The sequence below is a fragment of the Colobus angolensis genome, unplaced genomic scaffold, assembly GCF_000951035.1.
Source record: "Colobus angolensis palliatus isolate OR3802 unplaced genomic scaffold, Cang.pa_1.0 Scaffold2, whole genome shotgun sequence".
NCBI lineage: Eukaryota > Metazoa > Chordata > Mammalia > Primates > Cercopithecidae > Colobus > Colobus angolensis.
Genome location: NW_012115154.1, coordinates 26,765,891 through 26,784,063, shown reverse-complemented (window position 1 = coordinate 26,784,063; position 18,173 = coordinate 26,765,891). Strand labels below are relative to the sequence as shown.

Genomic DNA, 18,173 nt, shown 5'->3' with positions numbered 1-18,173 from the left:
TTTGGTACCATTGTGAGCTTTCTTTCTCCCCACAGTAGTTCTCAGAAATTTACGGAGTGCTGTTCTATTATGGCACAGGATCCAGAAACAGCCTGACATGCCAGAGTGCAGGGTCAGCCAGACAGATTTGTATATTCTTAAGAGAGGTGGTGCTATGTGGCCATGAAAAGAATAAGGAGGAACTTTTTGTGGGGCTTCCTTGGAAAGGCCTCTAAGATATAGAAGTATAAAAGCATAGTGTAGATGTGGTTCTGGTGTGCTACCAGCTGAATAAAATGGAGACAAATGTGTATGTAAATATTGCTCAGATATGGGTAAAATATCGTTTGAAGAGAACAAGAATTTAGTGCCAGTTGCTTGGGGTGAAGAGGTGAGGGGGAGACAGGGTCCCACTCTGATTCCCAGGCTACAGTGCAGTGGTGTGATCTTGGTTCACTGCAACCTCAAGTCATCATCCCTCCTCAGCCTCCCAAGTGACTGGAACTGCAGGAGTGGCCGCCGTGTCTGGGACTGCAGGAGTGGCCGCCATGTCTGGGACTGAAGGGGTGGCCGCTGTATCTGGGTGATTTTTCTAGATGGTGTTTCCCCATGTTGCCCAGGCTGGTCTCAAACTCCTGACCTCAGGTGATCCATCTGCCTTGGCCTCCCAAAGTGCTGGGATTATAGGCGTGAGCCACTGCACCTGGCCAAGCATGTCAATTTTAATAAAAATACTGGCTTCAATTTTGATGGCGTTTTTTGAAACAGCCTGTTAAAACTGTAGTTCTGTGCTTTTACACTGTTGGTGGGAGTGTAAATTAGTTCAACCATTGTGGAAGATAGTGTGGCAATTCTTCAAAGACCTAGAGACAGAAATACCATTTGACCCAGCAATCCCATTACTGGGTATATACCTAAAGGAATATAAATCATTTTATTATAAAAATATGTGTTTGCCTATGTTCATTGCAGCACTATTCACAATGGCAAAGACATGGAACCAATCTAAATGCCCTTCAATGATAGACTGGATAAAGAAAATGTGGTACATATATACTATGGAATATTATACCACCATAAAAAGGAACGAGATCATGTTCTTTGCAGGGAATGGATGGAGCTGGAAGCTATTATCCTCATCAAACTAATGCAGCAACAGAAAATCAAATACCACATGTTCTCACTTATAAGTGAGAGCTAAATGATGAGAACACATGGACACATGGTGGCTAACAACACATACTGGGGCCTGTTGGAGGGTGGAGGGTAGGAGGAGGGAGAGCGTCAGAAATAATCACTAATGGATGCTGGGTTTGATATGTAGGTAATGGGATGATCTGTGCAGCAAACTACCATGGCACACGTTTACAAATTTAACAGACCTGCACATCCTGCATGTGTACCCCTGAACTGAAAATAAAAGTTGGACCAAAAAACCCAGAAAACAAAGTAGACTTTAAGGCAATTATTGGAGAAAAACAACTTTTTGTGAATATTTTTAATTTTTTTGTTTTAATTTTTTATTTTGAATTTTCAAACATATCTAAAAGCAGAGAGACTAATACAGTGAATTAGACATAACCATCACCCAGCTTTAACAATTATTGCTGTGTCCAATCTTGCTTTATCTAAACTGTATCCAGGCACACTGCCAGACTATGTTGAACTAAATTCCAGACATCATATTGTTTTCTTTGTGTTTTAGAATGTATCTCTAAAAGATAAGCACTTAAAAACCACTGTACCATTATTTTATAAACAATAAAAGAATAACTCTTCAGTAAAACAAAACAAAAAACTGTAGTAGGTAAGGAAGGCAGAGGGACACAGGGTCTCTGGTCCACCAGGGAGTTTGGGTGTCAGAGCAGAGAAACAAGGCATCATGTTTGCATTTTAGTCCTTATCTCTGCAAGTGCAAGGCAGAGAGCCATTTGGTTGTGAGGTCTCTGGAAAGGTTTGTGACGGGCATGCAAGCTAATTTCCCTTGAAAGTTAAGGTTACAGAATGAATGACATGTGTACAAGAGGCAGTCTGACTGGCCAGAGGACAGCTGTTGTCTATGGGCAGGAACGACCTGGCAGCATGAGATCAGGCTGCCGGGCCTGGCGTGCACACCTCAGTAATGGGCGCGCTGGCCCAGTGGAGGGTCTTGTACATGCAGCTCTAGAAGGAGTGAGAGTTATACCTTCTCTTTGTTTCCTTTGTTAGCTATTGTAGGCCTGGGCTGCTGGGCTGAGCCCAGTGGGCCAGGAGGTGTCAACACTCTCCCTTCAATGCATTGTCCTCTTTTTAATTTTTTTTTTTTTTTTTTTTGAGACAGGGTCTCACTGTGTTGCCCAGGGTGGCCTCAAACTCCTGGCCTCAAGCGATCCTCCTGCCTTGGTCTCCTGAGTTGCTGGGACTACAGGCAGGAGCCACTGTGCCCAGCCAATGAGTCTACTTCTATTTCTACAGCAGTGTGTGGGCCGTGCAGCTCTGATCCGTGTTTTTGTGTGATGTTGAAAGGCAGCGTGGCAGACTAGATGAAAGTGCCATGATCTTGTGCTTAACTGCTCTAAGCCTGCTTCTTACCTGTTAAGTGGGGATACTAATATCTATGCTGGGGGTGGTTGCAAAAATACAGTAAATAGTGGCTCAGGCACTTGGTTCCGTGTTTGACATCCTCAGGCATTTCCAGAAAGGTTGGTTGCCGACAGCACTGTCACCTGCAGGCCTGCTGGTGTTTCCTGCTGGTGCAGTGTTCAGGGCTTGATGCCTCGCTCTTAGAAGTAACCACCTGTTGGGGCTGGAGCCTGTGGCCAGGAGGCTTTCGTGTGTTGGGACGGGCAGAAGGGGTTCAGGATGGAGGTGGACAGAGTTGTTCTCTGGTCAGAATATGAGTCCTAGTATTTTTCTCTTTCTTGTTCTCTTAAACCATGACAGGACAACCTCTCACCCTTAGGTAAGAAGTCTCCAGTCCCTTAATTTCCAAGACTTCAGTCAGGTTTGGCAGAAGATTCTTGTCCCTGTGGCTGTAGGTGAGAGCTGGGAACCTTGGCCCTGTCCGCTGTCCTGTGCGGGGTAATGCTCTGTCTTTCCAACGCTAGAATGTGAGTAAACTGCCCAGTGTGGGATTTGTGATTATTGTCTTTACTACAGTAACTTTTTCAGAAATACCAAGAAGTGCCTGAGTGGAAGTATCCCGGGGCGCTTCAGGAGGTAGTAATAACAGTGTCGGATGCTGCAGATTTTGTCTGAGTTGAGGGGCGTACGTATGTCTATTTGAATTTGCCGTATGAGATCATGACCTTGGCAAGAACAACTTCAGTGAGGGTGGACTGCAGTGTCGACGGGGTTGGGAGGTGGGGTCTGGAGCTGGAGGTGGGATGCAGGCACACTGAGGAGCAGGTTGACTGACAAGGGAGAGGAAAGGTGGCATCCCGGAGATGGGAACCTCAGGTTGAGTTTTGTGCGTGGGTTTTTGTTCTAAGAGTTGGGATGATGTGAAGAAGAAAGATCCAATTGAAAATACTGGAAAGAAGGATTGGTCCTTGGAGCAAGATCCTTGAGAAAAATGCAAGGTCGAGGGTTTTGCCCACCATGCAGGTGAGGAGCCCGAGTCAGGGCTTGATGTGGTGCCGTTCCATTTTGCTTTGTCTTGTTCTGCATTTTTCTTTGTCGTGAATTTCTTGTGCAGACGATTGGTGCTTGCTTTCTGTAGGTGCTTCGGGTGCTTTTGAGAAGAGGGACGCTATCACTATGATCAGTTCTGATTTTTGCAGGTTGTCTGGACGCTGCGTGTGAGATGGGTTGGGGGAGATGAGACTAGGCTGTGGGGGTCCATGATGATCTGGGCAGGCTTATGTCAGAGAAGGAGTCACTGGATGGGACAGGCAGCCCCAGGAGTTCAGGAGTGATGCCTCTGCCTCTTAGATAGGAGATGGAGTGTCCACGTCAAAAACGTTATATATGTTTTTACTCACTTTTCACATTAATGGGCCAAAAGTTAAGGTACTTTAAGAAATTAAAAAAATATTAGTTGACAATCATAGCTATCATTGGAGAGTTTCCTGTGTGTTAATCATGGTGTCAAGTAATTTTAATTAAGCCTCTCAGCAACCTTATACTTGGGTGCCTTATATAACAGTACCTTTTAAAATACAGATTTATTTATTCTAATTTCTCTACAGAAAGTCACAGATTCTGGTATGGTCATTTGAAGTGAATTTTCTTGAATATAAAAATATTTCCTTTTTTGGTTATGCTTGAAAATTTTTTAAAGCTGTTTCCAGGGTTGCAGGCACAATTGATTATTTCCTTCTGCTTATGTGCTTTTTGCACAGTTTTGGAAAATATGCCCCATGGAGCACATTCTGGTTCGTCTGGAAACTGATTCTCGACCTGTGTCTCGGCGCCTGGTGAGCCTCATCTTTAATTCTTTCCTGCCTGTGAATCAGCCGGAGGAGGTCTGGTGCGAGCGCTGTGTCACCCTGGTGCAGATGAACCACGCTGCTGCCAGGAGGTTCTATCAGTACGCCCACGAACACACCGCCTGCACCAACATAGGTAGGGAGCGCTGTTGTTTCTTGTTGTGTTTTCCCCCAAAAGCATAATACAAATTACAGAGTTCAGTGTTTGTCGATTTAACAACCTTCATACTTTAATGCATTTCTGAATAATTTCCCTTAAAATAGTACTTTTAACTAATTGGGATTATAATTTCACTATCAGATAGTTAATTTTGTAGAAGAAACACATCCATTAATTCTTGTTTATCCTAAACATTTCAGCAAAGCTGATTCACGTTATTCGTCATTGCTTAAATGCCTGTATCCAGAGGGCAGTGAGAGAGCCTCCAGAGGAGGAGGAGGAGGAAGAGGACGGAAGGGAGAAGGAGAACGTGACTGTGAGTAGAGCAGGGCCAGGCCGGGCAGACAGTGCATCAATGGCATCATCACTCCCGCAGGCCATTTTGTTAGGAATATTCCTATTTTTTCTCTGTTACTTTAGTATTGTTAATTAAACAAGTTATTTTGGAAGGCCATATTGTTTTTGAAAGAACTGCTTTGTATCCTTTGTAGTTTATTTTGGAGCTCAGGTAGGACTTAATACAGAAGAAAAATTCTTACCAGTCACATCTTGTCCCAGATTTTCTTTACCTTAAATGTCTCTGTGTGTTTTAATTCAACTCTGGGTGTAGCATAGCTGGATTGGATTCTGGGTACTCTCATATTTGTCAAAGTATAATTTATTAAAGGGATAGTTTCTTCAGAATCCAAAGTAACCAATTATATTAGAAGAAAATAATGTTTAAGACTTAGACACAGTTGTTACTTGTAAGCATTATCTTAAGCTTCTAAACTCCTATGCTTGTGGACATCTAAAGTAAGATTTTGGGGTCATTTTGCAATGCCCACTATATTAAGAAACTAGACTTTGAAAGAAAATCACAAAACAGTTTGCCCTGTGCTGAGGCACAGTACTGGTGTGCTCCCCTAACAGCTGGTCCTGAGCCAAGTGCTTCTGGGTCTGACCCCATTGTGTCCTTCCTAGCAGGGGCAGCAGATGGCTTACCAGGCTCTGCTCATGCCCCACGGTGCTTTCTCCTCCGTCTCCCACCACACCCTGATGGGCCACCAGCCCAGCCCCTCAGTCAGTTACGCTGGGTTGAAATTGTTCAGAAGGAACTTACCAAAAACATACAGGAAATAGATGTAGAATAGAGAGAAGAGTTCAGCGAGAGTGAGGGCCGCTTCCGTCTTCACAGCCACTGGGCAGGCCACCTCCCTGGTCTCACTGCACCCTCGCTGCCAGTGTTCAGAGCTTCAGAGCTGGTTCTGCTCTTGGTTTTGGTGGAGTTTGAGTTTCTTCTCTCAGGGCTTTTCCCTCAGTATACGTTAGAGTTGCGTGACAGGCCTCTGCAGCAGGGATTGTTGGCAGGTCTGGCTGTGTGTCTGTGCTGGTGAGTGGGCATGTCCGCTTACTGGCACGCAGCCACAATGCACTTGTGTGTGGCTTGCAGTGTTGACAGCGTGGGACTGCTGGCTCTGGGTAGAAGAGGAATTTGTTAGAGTGCGTTTATGGTTTAAAGTGAACATTCAGGTGATTACTGCACACTACCAGCATATGTTCAGGAAAATGTAAGTAGGTCTATTTATTTTAAAACGAACTAAAGAAGCCCGTGATCTAGTGGTAGTCGATCATAGTCAGTCATTATTCCAGCCTCTCAGGGTTTGTTCTGCCTGCCTGTAGGGTGGGGTTGGCCAACCAGAGACTGCGTCCTTTCTGTGACGTGATAGGCTGGGTTTTGGCGGCTGAGTTTCAGTAGCAGTCACCTTGGAGGAAAGTAGGCTTTACCATTCCCCTCCCCCTGCATCGAGCTTTGTGGTGAAAAGTGATGTCTTTTAATAAAGCAGAAGATACAGTGAAAGAAAAGTCTTTTAGTAGTTGTTATGATTAGATGATCTCACAATACAATTATTTTTATCTCAGGTTCTGGACAAAACACTGTCAGTAAACGATGTCACGTGCATGGCAGGTTTACTAGAAATCATTGTGATTCTCTGGAAAAGTATTGATAGAAGTATGGAAAATAATAAAGAGGCCAAACTTTACACCATTAACAAGTTTGCCTCTGTGCTTCCAGAATATCTGAAAGTATTTAAGGTAAGTCTTGATTGAACTATGCTTGTAAGCAAGGTATGTTAAGGTTACGTTTGTTTAGAATTTAGCAAAAGTTCTCAAACATGTTTACCTCCCTGCATCTGTTTTCTTACCTGTAAAATGAGAGAGTTGGACTAGTGTTTACCTTGCAGTATAGTTTCTTTCTCTCGCCCCTCTTGAGGGTGGAGACCTTGTGTCTCTGTCTGCTTCCATATCCTCAGCACCCAGAGAAATGTCTTGGGTAAGCACTTGATTCTTCTGCCTCCGATTGTCAGTGACATTATTTCAGAATCTAATTTGATTTGCAGGGGTTTAAGAAAGAATTTTGTGAACATGGAGGTACAGTAGTACTCAAGTTCTGAGGGTAGTTTTACTTGGGTACCTGAAGCCACCCAGTAAGCAGACATGTCCCTGAAGTATATGAGTTGTGTGTGTTGTTGGGGCAAACAGTTGTGTGTGTGATTTCTTTTTTAAAAAAATTTATTTTGAATTGACAAAAATTGTATATACTTTATACTTTATACTAACTGCAATTTTGAATCCTTTAGCTAACCCTTCCCACCCCCACCACTCTTCTTTGTGTGTGATTTCTCTTTGCATGCAGGACCGTCTCATTCCTTGACTTTTTATTTCTGAAGGAAGTTTATATTTCAAAACTAAATTTAAAAATAGACTAACAACATGTAAAAATGCAAATATATTCTTAACTCTGAAGAAAGTGTGGTTTAAATATAGAAAGATCATAGGTCTTATGAACCACATTTCTCTTCCTAAATGTTACTCTTGCCTCTTTTTCTACCAACGTATGTAACTTTGGACCAGGTAGCTTTTCTAACCCTTTCGAGGCTCTGAGCTTCATTCTGCCTCTGACGTGAAAGCATGGCCTATCCATGGAAGCGAATTGTATTCGTTGCCAAATTGTATTAGTCTGTTTTCATGCTGCTGATAAAGACGTACCTGAGACTGGGTAATTCATAAAGAAAAAGAGATTTAATGGACTCACAGTTCCACGTGGCTAGGGAGGCCTCACAATCGTGACAGAAGGCAAAAGGCGTGGCTTACATGGCGGCGTAGAGAAAATGAGAGCCAAGCAGAAAGGGAAACCCCTTACAGAACCATCAGATCTCTTGAGACTCACTACCATAAGAACAGTATGGGAGAAACCACCCCTGTGATTCCGTGATCTACCACCGGGTCCCTCCCATAACACGTGGGAATTATGGGAGCTGCAATTCAGGAGGAGATTTGGGTGCGGACACAGCCAACCACCATTTACCAGTAAATGGTGAAGCTCATTAGCTGTTCGTGGTGGCTCACGTGTCTAATCCCAGCACTTTGCGAGGCCAAAGCAGTAGGATTGCTTTAGGCTGGGAGTTTGAGACTAGCCTGGGCAACATAGTGAGACCTCATCTCTACAAAAATTTAAAAATCAGCTGAGCCTGATGACCTGTGCCTTTTGGTCCCAGCTATGCAGGAGGCTGAGGCAGGATTGCTTGAGCCCAGAGTTTGAGACTACAGGGAACCATGATCATACTACTGTACTCACTCCAGCTCTGGCAACAGAGTGAGACCCTGCCTCTTAAAAAAAAAAAAAAAAAAAAAAAAAAGAAAGACTTTAAGCTGAAATAATGACCTGGGGCTGAGAAGCCAGCATTATTTCAGAATATGAACAGAGGCCCATATAGGACACCAGGTGGGTTGGCAGACAGGGCAGTTGTGGCCTTGGGGTATTGGAAACCCTTAGAGGGTCTTGGGATTCAGTTAATTCTTAGTATGTCTGTAGGAGGTCTCTCCACCACTAGGGAAAATTGCTTCCTTCTCTAAGTAAAGAGATGATGGGTGAGCCACACAGATGGAATTGGCCATCATTATCAGTATACTTGTAACATTAACGAGATATTTTCTTCCCTATTGTTAGTTGGGGGTAAGGATGGGGTCACTGTGAATGCAGATTAATTACTAATCAAATTTTGATTTTGGTCTGTTTCCGTTTCATATATATTTTCAGGAAAATTACTATTATTTTTTAGGATTCACCATGTCCTCATTCTCCCAGCCAAGAGTATCTCTTACTGAGTGTTCTTGATGAAGGGTAGATGGACCCCCTTTTACTTATTGTTTCAGTAATAATAATATAGCTGCAGTTTACTAAGCACTGAGGACACTCTAAGTACTGTACTGGGGTTCTGTGTGGTGTAGTTCACTTCGGTTCTTCCAACAGTTCTGTGTTCGTTTTGCAGAGGAAGAAACTGACTCTGAGAGCTGAACTCCTCTCCTCTGTGCTGTGTCGGCTGTTGGGCTACAGAATCTGATTGGGTCCGGATTTGGCTCAGTAGCCTTACAGCTTACTTTTTTTTTTTTTTTTTTTTTTTAGATGGAGTCTTACTCTTGTCGCCCAGGCTGGAGTGCAGTGGCGCAATCTTGGCTCACCGCAACCTCTGCCTCATGGGTTCAGGCTATTCTCCTACCCCAGCTTTCCGAGTAGCTGGGATTACAGGCACCTGCCACCATGCCCGGCTAATTTTGAATTTTCAGTAGAGACGGGGTTTCACCATGTTAGCCAGGCTGGTCTCGAACTCCTAACCTCAGGTGATCCAGCCGCCTCAGCCTCCCAGAGTGCTGGGATTACAGGGGTGAGCGACTGTGTCTGGACATTTTTTTTTTTTAATAGATATGCTCTTGCCCTGTTGCCCAGGCTGGAGTGAATGCTTGCTGTAGCCTATAAAGGCCTCACACAGTCCTCCCACCTCAGCCTCCCAAAGGGGTGGGATTACAGGCATGAGCGACCATGCCCCACTGCATTTTTCCATTGAACTTTACTGTCTTCCTCAAGATACTCTGATTTTGTTTTATAACATTTTCTCTGAATAGTTTCCTTCTCTTGAGATTTATGTTCAGGATACCAAGTGCATAGAGTTAACTTTTTTTTTTTTTTGTTTCATCAGTGTTGTTTTTTAAAGTAGGTTCAATTCGTGACAGCATATGATTTTCTTTATCCTGCTTACTGGCATATTCCCAGGGTCTAGATTGGCACTGGGTACATAGCAAGTGCTTAATAAATATTTGCAAAGTAGTAAAATGTTATATAAAACGTTTGTAACACTTATCAAGTAATTTTCTCTGCCCCTCAAATGTGAGGCTGGTGTAAGTCTTCCCTTTGAACATGGAAAGAACTACCAGGGTTCTTCTTGAGCAGCTTTGATAGTATGTTATTAGGAGTTTACATAGAGACACTTTCAGAATTCATGGTGTTCACATGTGCTTTGGTTTGTTTTTCTCCTTTTGCTCTTAGGACGATCGCTGCAAGATCCCTTTATTCATGCTAATGTCCTTTATGCCGGCCTCTGCTGTCCCTCCATTCAGGTATTTGCTCTGTTCTTCGGTGTGGTAGTGAAGTGGCAATCCTATCCATGGCTGTGCTGAGTTATTAATTCATGTCAGCAGACCAAAACATGTAGCTTTCAGCTCATTGTGGCTTCTTCCTTCTGCCCTTCCCTCTCCCTGTGGTAGGGAAAATACCAGGATGTGATTTTCAGGGGGCCCTAAGTTGGTACTGATGAAAGAAGAGACTATATATGGAACTGAAACTGTTACTCCACTTTAAGTCTGGGGTTATTCTTAGCACCTGGTGTGGGAGGTTCTGGAGCACAAGGCCACCGTTGGTCACATGTGACCCTGAGCACCTGGGCTTTGGCCATCTGAGCTGAGATATGCTGTGAGTACAAAATACACATGGAGTCAGCCTTGGTGCCAAAAGAAGAGTGTGAAATATTGATTACATGTTAAAATGATTTTGGGTAGATTGGATTACATAAGATTATGTTACTGAAATTAGTTTCACCTGTTTTTCTTTGTGTTTTAAAATGTGGGTACTAGAACATTTTTAATTACATTTGTGGCTTTTGTGTCTCACATAATATTTTTTATTAGAGATCTACAATGTTGGTGATTATCTCGGTAAAAATTATGTTTTATTCACATTTGTGGAAGAAAAAGGAGTATTTTGATGCTAAACAAAAATTGTTCTTCAAAAGTAGAAACTCTTGCTCTGGAATGTGACAGATGGCACAGAAACAGAAGGATGAGGGCTTTGTGTGGCTGCTGTGCCCTGCTCCTTCAGCGTCCAGAGCTGGTCTCAGGTCTTGTGGTGGGATGCAGCTGTGCAGCAATTGTGGGAACCTGTATTTATTCCCGCCTTGGAGAGCATGAAAATGCTAATATAATAACCAGGGCTTATGCACCGTCAGATTTTAGCTTCTTGGTTTTCCTCACCTTTTGACAAAACGGAGGAGTTTCTGTTGAAATACTCGACCTGATTTTGCATCTGACCTTGTCAGCTGTGGTGTGATTTCCACACTGAGAAGCCAGGAGGAGGGCGCTGTGGACAAGAGCTACTGCACTTTGTTGGATTGCCTCTGCTCCTGGGGGCAAGTGGGGCACATTCTGGAGCTTGTGGACAACTGGCTGCCCACAGAGCATGCCCAGGCCAAGGTAGGTTAACATCATGCTTCTTTAAAATTAGGTGAGTGAGGATAACTGTGTATTAGAAGTGATATGCTTTTCTAGGGACATGTGTTTCCATTTTCAGTCTCTCTCTCTCTTCTTTCAGAGCAACACAGCTTCTAAACGTAGGGTGCAGATCCATGACACACGCCCAGTCAAACCTGAATTGGCTTTGGTCTACATTGAGTATCTGCTGACTCATCCAAAGAATCGCGAGTGCTTACTCTCTGCTCCTCGGAAGAAACTTAATCATCTTTTGAAAGCCCTTGAAACGTCAAAGGTAACTCTGTGCCCTGAGAGTTGAGTGGTCTTCTATGATAATGGTGGTGGCAAATCAAGATGTGAAGGTTTCATATTTCCAGTGCTATACAAGTGTTCTGCCTGCAACAGAATTGAGAGTGATCATGTCACCTCATTCAGTTGGTACAAGGCATGGAGCCTGGCTGGGGCAAGATTGGGAGTCAAGTCCCAGTCGACATGTGTTCAGAAATCTCGCATTTCTGTTGCACCTGCTAGGGTGCTAGGACTCAGGAGGATGGCCCGAATTTCTCAGAACACACCCTCTGCAGGAGATATGTCACACACCCTTTCATGTGGACACTCAGTCCCTGCAGTCCTTGGCAGTGTTTCTGGGAATGTTTGGAGAACATTTCTTGGGAACCCATCATGTTCCCAGCTGTCCCACGGAGGCCATGATCTCTTCCTCTCCTCCAGAAGCCAGCTCTGTGAACACCCTGTTACATTGCCCTCAAGTGTGACTGTACCAGAAGCAAAGCTTGAGCAGAGCAGAGCCAGGCAGATGGGGAGGACGGGCCTGGTCATGAGGCAGGGAGGGCACGGGTGGTGCTGTGTGCAGGGCAGGGGCTGTGGACGGTGAGCTGAGCCCGCTCACCTGGCTGTACATTTTCCCACACCAGCCAGCACCTCACGTCCAGGCGCAGAGTCCTCGGAGACTGGGCTTCCCCAGAGCGGGGGTCTTTCCAGCTCGCCTGAGATCAGATGCTTCCCATTGTTCTTGCTGTCTGGGCTGTGGTGATGCCTTGTCAGTCAGCCTGTGGTCCTTGGGTTTTTTCTGTTCCAGGCAGATTTGGAGTCACTTCTGCAGACACCGGGTGGGAAGCCTCGTGGCTTCGGTGAAGCGGCTGCCCTGCGAGCCTTTGGCCTCCACTGTCGGCTGAGCATCCATCTTCACCACAAGGTGCGCCTGCTCCTGGCCCTCTGCTAGGAAGATACACAGTGCTCTTTTTGTTACTGATTTATCTTCTTGTTTTTGGACAGTTCTGCTCAGAAGGAAAAGTGTATTTGTCCATTTTGGAAGACACTGGCTTTTGGTTAGAAAGCAAAATTTTATCATTTATTCAAGATCAAGAAGAAGAATATCTGAAGCTTCATAGGGTCGTTTATCAGCAAATTATCCAGGTTAGAAGTCTGAAGACACAGAAACCTTTCCCTTTACCAAGTTTGTTATGTTTCAAGATTTCATTTTCTACTTTAGAGTGGTAATTTTAGACATGAGTGTTATTCTTAAAAACTTACAGTAACATTTATCTAACTTTCTACAGTTTATCTTTTTGCAAAGCATAAACTTCATACTTTTAGTGTAATTTTACACATTACATGTTCAATTATGTTTGTGGAATTACATAAAATATGTCTCTAGATTTATTATGAAAACAGCAAGAATTAATGTATCTTTATGAAAATTCCTTTATAAAACATCTTTGTAAAAATCTGCTTTGTAAGATAACTAGCACATGGATAGGAGAAGCTTTGTGAGGCTGGATTTACTCCCTTTTTTTAAATGGCTTTTGTTGCTAAGTTGTGTCTGTCTTTTACAGACCTACCTGACTGTGTGTAAAGATGTTGTTATGGTAGGCCTTGGTGACCATCAGTTTCAGATGCAACTTTTACAACGGAGTCTTGGAATCATGCAAACAGGTACGGTCAGGGCTGTTTTAGAGCAATAAATACTCAGAACCAGTCCTTCCCTCCCTCCCTCCTTTACTGTGTAACTCAGAACTCTCACTTTTAAGTGACTGATTATAATGCAACCTAGTGTATACCAAAAAAGGGATTTTTTGGATGATGCAGCCAGGAAATTCAAAGGTGTTTCTGGGTCAGATATGACTGCATCCAGAGTTTGTGACAGGGTCCTTGGGATTCTGCCTCTCCTTGTGGTCAGCTTCGTTGCCAGGCTGACTTTCCCTGTTGATTGGGCTAGTGGCTATTTCCTGGCATCTGTGTGGGAAACCACTTTTGGCTCTGCTCTGGCCATGTGCTCCTGTGGGTGGGGGCGTGAGTCAGGAATTGTTGGGTGGTACCCCACCAGGACCCCTGGAAGTTGCTGTTACCCCAAGGAAAGGATTAGCACAGGGTAACCCATGGCAACAGTGAGTGAGAGGACAGCCCTCGAGTCACATCAGATGATGATGGGAAAGGGTGTGGGGCAAACCCAGGGGGAGTGCACCTGCGGCCATTCCATATCTCCTTGGCCTTCTGATCACAGTCTGGTAAAGAAGAGTACTGCTGAGCTGGGACCCTGGTCCCTGGCCCCTGACTCCTAGCCCCTAGCTCTTAGCCCCTACTCCTTAACTCCTGATGGCCAGCCTCCCACCCCACCGCTTCTGTGGAGTAGCCGACTGCTGCGTAAACCTGTTTCTGGATGGTTTTTAAGTGAGTATCCCAATATCCCAGTGTTGCATTTGATTCTCACTGAGATCTGTAAAAGCCTCAACATTTGATGTTGACATTTCTTTAAGCCTAGTTATTTTGCTAGAAGAGATTGAAAATGATAACATTTAGTAAATTCAACATTAAGTTTTGAGAATCAGATTAAGTTGGTAGTCCAATTTCTAGTGGATCCATCTGTAGTCTCTTTCCCATAGCCTTAAATATCTTCTGGCAGATTCCAGAGGGGTCTGTGTGTGTGGACACCCCCAGTGTATCTCTCTTTATGATGTTGCAACTGAAAGTACATGCTGGGAGAACACTGGAGCCAGGGTACTGGGCAGTGTCTTAGTTAATCTCTAATTATAAGCAGAATCATCCATGATTTGTTTAACAGATCCAAAGTTTAAGAGTAAGTATTAAATAGACCAATATTATTTACTTTAGCTGTTTTAATTTTTTTTTTGAGACCAAGTCTTGCTCTGTCGCCCAGGCTAGAGTGGAGTGCACTGGCGCGACCTCGGCTCACTGCAGCCTCCACCTCTAGGTTCAAGCAATTCTCCTGCCTCAGCCTCCCGAGTAGCTGGGATTGCAGGCGCCCACCACCACGCCCGGCTAATTTTTGTATTTTTAGTAGAGGCGAGGTTTCACCATCTTGGCCAGGCTGGTCTCAAACTCCTGACCTCAAGTGATCCGCCCCCCTTGGCCTTTCAAAGTGCTGAGATTATAGGCGAGCCACCATACCCAGCCTGTTTAATTCTTTATAATTCACTTCTATTGTGAAAACAGCATTTTATACTTAAGCTTAATGATTGAAACAGTCAAAATTATTTATTTTTTAAACTTCACTTATCATTTAAGAATTACTTTCCTATGAGGACCAAATCTATTTTTATTATTTATAAAATTTACTTTGTGGAGGAGCTAATTATACCTAGAATTCTAGATCTCCAGTGTAGCCAGTTTCATTGTATAGGTATATCTGTTCTCTAAAAATAGAACAGAACCAACAACTGTTCTCTAATTCCGGTGTTGAAGGAGCCACACTGCTGAACTTCTGTGTGTTCACATGTGCAAGGAACACAATTTTTAGTTTAGTGACTAAGTCTAATACACTATTACTGTTATTGAAGGTATCAGTTTTATAAATTGGACAAATGTCATACTTACTTATTCATTTTGATTAGAATTCAGGTTAGCCTGATCAACCTAGCTTTTGGTATTGGCTCACCAAATACCAAAGTGTAATAATCTCTTTTTTGTTATCATCGTGTACATGTGTTAAGTGAGAAATGTGTCATGATTTCAACAAACTTGTGTGATGAGAAAACTGATATATTCCAATTTTCTTTCTAGTGAAGGGATTTTTTTATGTTTCATTACTTCTTGACATTCTGAAAGAGATAACTGGAAGTTCCTTGATTCAGAAAACAGATTCAGATGAAGAAGTTGCAATGCTGTTGGACACAGTCCAGAAAGTGTTTCAGAAAATGTTGGAATGTATTGCACGGAGCTTCAAGAAGCAACCGGAAGAAGGCCTTCGGGTACTCAGGCCTCCCCAGGACGGGTTCGCTAGATGGACTTTTCAGGGCTGGGTACACCCACACAGATGCATGAGCCCTAGCTGTGCCGTTCATGCTCGGGTGACGTGCAGTGGTGTGTGGGAGGTCCCTGGTGGCGAGGTGCGCTGAGAGAGATGGAGTCGGTGTGGGAGTCCCCCGTGGGGAGGAGCACTGAGAAAGTTGGAGCCTGGTGTGGGAGTCCCCTGTGGTGGATACACTGAGACAGAGATGGTGACCCCTGTGCATGGGCTGGAGGCAGGAAGGGCGGGAGCTCCAGCTGTTAGATTCTACTCGGTGGTCTTAGAACAGGATCCCATGAGTTCAGGTTGACCAGACGGCAGGACAGGAAGCAGAGAACTGATTGCTCTAGGTTCTGAGTGCATACTTGTTATATCACAGAGTTTTCCAAATAGAATATACCTTTCTTTTGAAAGATGCTAATTTTGATACTTGTAGAGTGACAGACATCTTGCCAGGTGAAATGCTAATTTGTATCATGAGTTATCTCCCCGTCCTATGTTAACCTTCTCCAGGTTGGAAACGAGAGTCACAGACCTTAAAGGGGCCCGTGGCTTCCCTTTGCTGGTTGAAAGCTGATGTGAAGTGAGATTATTGTATAAGCACTTCATATAAAAAACCTGTATGCCAGATTTGCTTCATCCTAAAAAGAATGTCATGTCAGTTTCAGTTCTCATACCACATGATGTTGTTATCAGGGAGAGCCATTACTTTTTCTAAGTAGCAGCTTAAAAATATCAATGAACTATTATTTTTTAATGAAGACTTTTAAAAATGCTTAAATGGGAGGCTATTTATGAAATATCGAAGACTCAGTGTCCTTTGCTGATAGAGGTCATTGAAGGTTGTTGGCCATACTTTTTCTAGTCTGGTTCAATTTGAATTAATTTGAAACGTTCCTGTTTTTGATGAATTCGTTTCAAGTGTCTGTGATCTTTTATGTAATGTAATTTGTGCCAAAACCTTTAGTTTTCCCATCAAACCTGTGTAGCTTTAGTCAGCATATGTTGCCTCATAGCTGATGCCTTATTTTAATGTCATTGATGTTTTGCCTCTCTCCCTCCTTATTCCTGAGGGTTGTTCTGGGCTTTAGGGAAAGTTCCTAGTGGGCTTTGGTCCCGTCTATCATCTTCTGGCCATGGTGCGTGGGAGGTTTGAGTCAGCCTGGGAATGGAATGTCGTGGGCATCGGTAGCAGGCAAACGACATCAGTGACTCCTCGAGTCTTGGGGGAAGATAGTAAGAATACTTATTTTAAAGTGTCGTTTTGTGTTTTTCAAAACCATGGTTTTTAGTCATTAAAAGTGATGTATGTGTTTTCTTGTAGCTGCTTTATTCTGTTCAGAGGCCACTTCATGAGTTCATTACTGCTGTTCAGTCTTGGCACACAGACACCCCTGTGCACCGGGGTGTACTTTCTACTCTGATCGCTGGACCTGTGGTTGAGATAAGTCACCGGCTACGGAAGGTGAAGTGCTTTAATCCTGAAACTGCTGTGCCTCTTATTGATGACACAAGATGGTGTTTCTACTAGCAGCACATTCTCTACATTTCTCAAAGTATTTTTTAAGAATTTTCAAACTTGAGTGAGTGGTGTACTTTCCTAGCAGCTACACCTCAGAGTTTGATAGCTAGTTAGTATTTTAGACTCATGTGACTATTGTGAAACATGTACCAAGGATGTTATCACTCTTGAGTAAAACAGAAATGTAGTCCTTACATTTAAACATGCTTTTATGCTACATTCAAGAGATTTAAATGAGTTGATAAGTTTCTTAAGATTATTCTCCCTCCTAAAAGGACAGAAGTAGTTGTAATCAGTGGTGAGCAGAATACAAGACTACTCTAGGACTGCTTTTGTGGAATAGTTTGCATATCTTTGCATGTTATATTATTAGCCTCCCCCACCTGTTTTTCATTTCTAAGCTAGGATAGTCAACCTTCTAATGTCAGTTTAGGCTGGGTGCAGTGGCTCATGGCTGTAATCCCAGCACTTTGGGAGGCCGAGGCAGGTGGATCATGAGGTCAGGAGTTTGAAACCAGCCTGGCCAACATGGTGAAACCCTGTCTCTACTAAAGTTAAAATTAGCCGGGCATGGTGGCACGCACCTGTAACCCCAGCTGCTCGGGAGACTGAGGCGGGAGAATTGCTCGAACCCGGGAGGCAGAGGTTGCAGTGAGCTGAGATCATGCCATTGGACTCCAGCCTGGGCAACAGGGCAGGACTCCGTCTCAAAAAAAAAAGAAAATGTAGCTAGTATCAGTTTAAATGGACAATGTATTCATTATTACTGACTATCTTATTTTCCTACAGTAGCTGTAGATGAATTGAAGATCATTATTAATACAGTAGTTATTAGCCTATTTGGTTAAAGAGTGATATAATCAGGATGACAATTCAAGGCAAAACAAAAAGTTGTGTTTTCCCACGTGGAATTTTCAGGGTGTTCTTTTCACCTCTTAAGAAAAGTAAAAAATCACGTTTTCATATAGAGAAAAGACCTTCTCTGTATGAAAAGATAAAATCTGACAGGGAAGGTCATTGAATTATATGCATTTTTAATATTTACATAAATCATAAATTTTGTAATATAAAATCATGACTAATAAAAAGATGTTAACTAAATTCTAAAACATCAGATAGAATTTAAGGCCTTCCTTAAAGCTTGAAGGGAGATCATTTTGGTTTGGAAAGTAATTACTAGATTACACAATAGAATAAAAACTAGGATTTGTTTATTCTGGTGAGCTGTGTAGCTAAAAATGATTAAAAAAAATGTTTGGCGTGTGGGTCACGCCTGGC

The 18,173-nt window shown here is 43.3% G+C and overlaps 1 protein-coding gene across 1 annotated transcript in view; it reads left to right on the top strand.

The window, feature by feature from the left end:
• NCAPG2 (non-SMC condensin II complex, subunit G2) overlaps positions 1 to 18,173 on the top strand; it is a 46,622-nt gene that overhangs the window by 23,719 nt on the left and 4,730 nt on the right. The window contains exons 12-22 of the mRNA XM_011941546.1: positions 4,302 to 4,524; positions 4,749 to 4,864; positions 6,451 to 6,624; positions 9,914 to 9,984; positions 10,959 to 11,112; positions 11,231 to 11,404; positions 12,206 to 12,322; positions 12,403 to 12,543; positions 12,963 to 13,062; positions 15,148 to 15,335; positions 16,698 to 16,838. Of these exons, the coding sequence (XP_011796936.1) occupies positions 4,302 to 4,524; positions 4,749 to 4,864; positions 6,451 to 6,624; positions 9,914 to 9,984; positions 10,959 to 11,112; positions 11,231 to 11,404; positions 12,206 to 12,322; positions 12,403 to 12,543; positions 12,963 to 13,062; positions 15,148 to 15,335; positions 16,698 to 16,838 (1,599 nt within the window). The remainder of the gene's footprint in view (positions 1 to 4,301; positions 4,525 to 4,748; positions 4,865 to 6,450; positions 6,625 to 9,913; positions 9,985 to 10,958; positions 11,113 to 11,230; positions 11,405 to 12,205; positions 12,323 to 12,402; positions 12,544 to 12,962; positions 13,063 to 15,147; positions 15,336 to 16,697; positions 16,839 to 18,173) is intronic.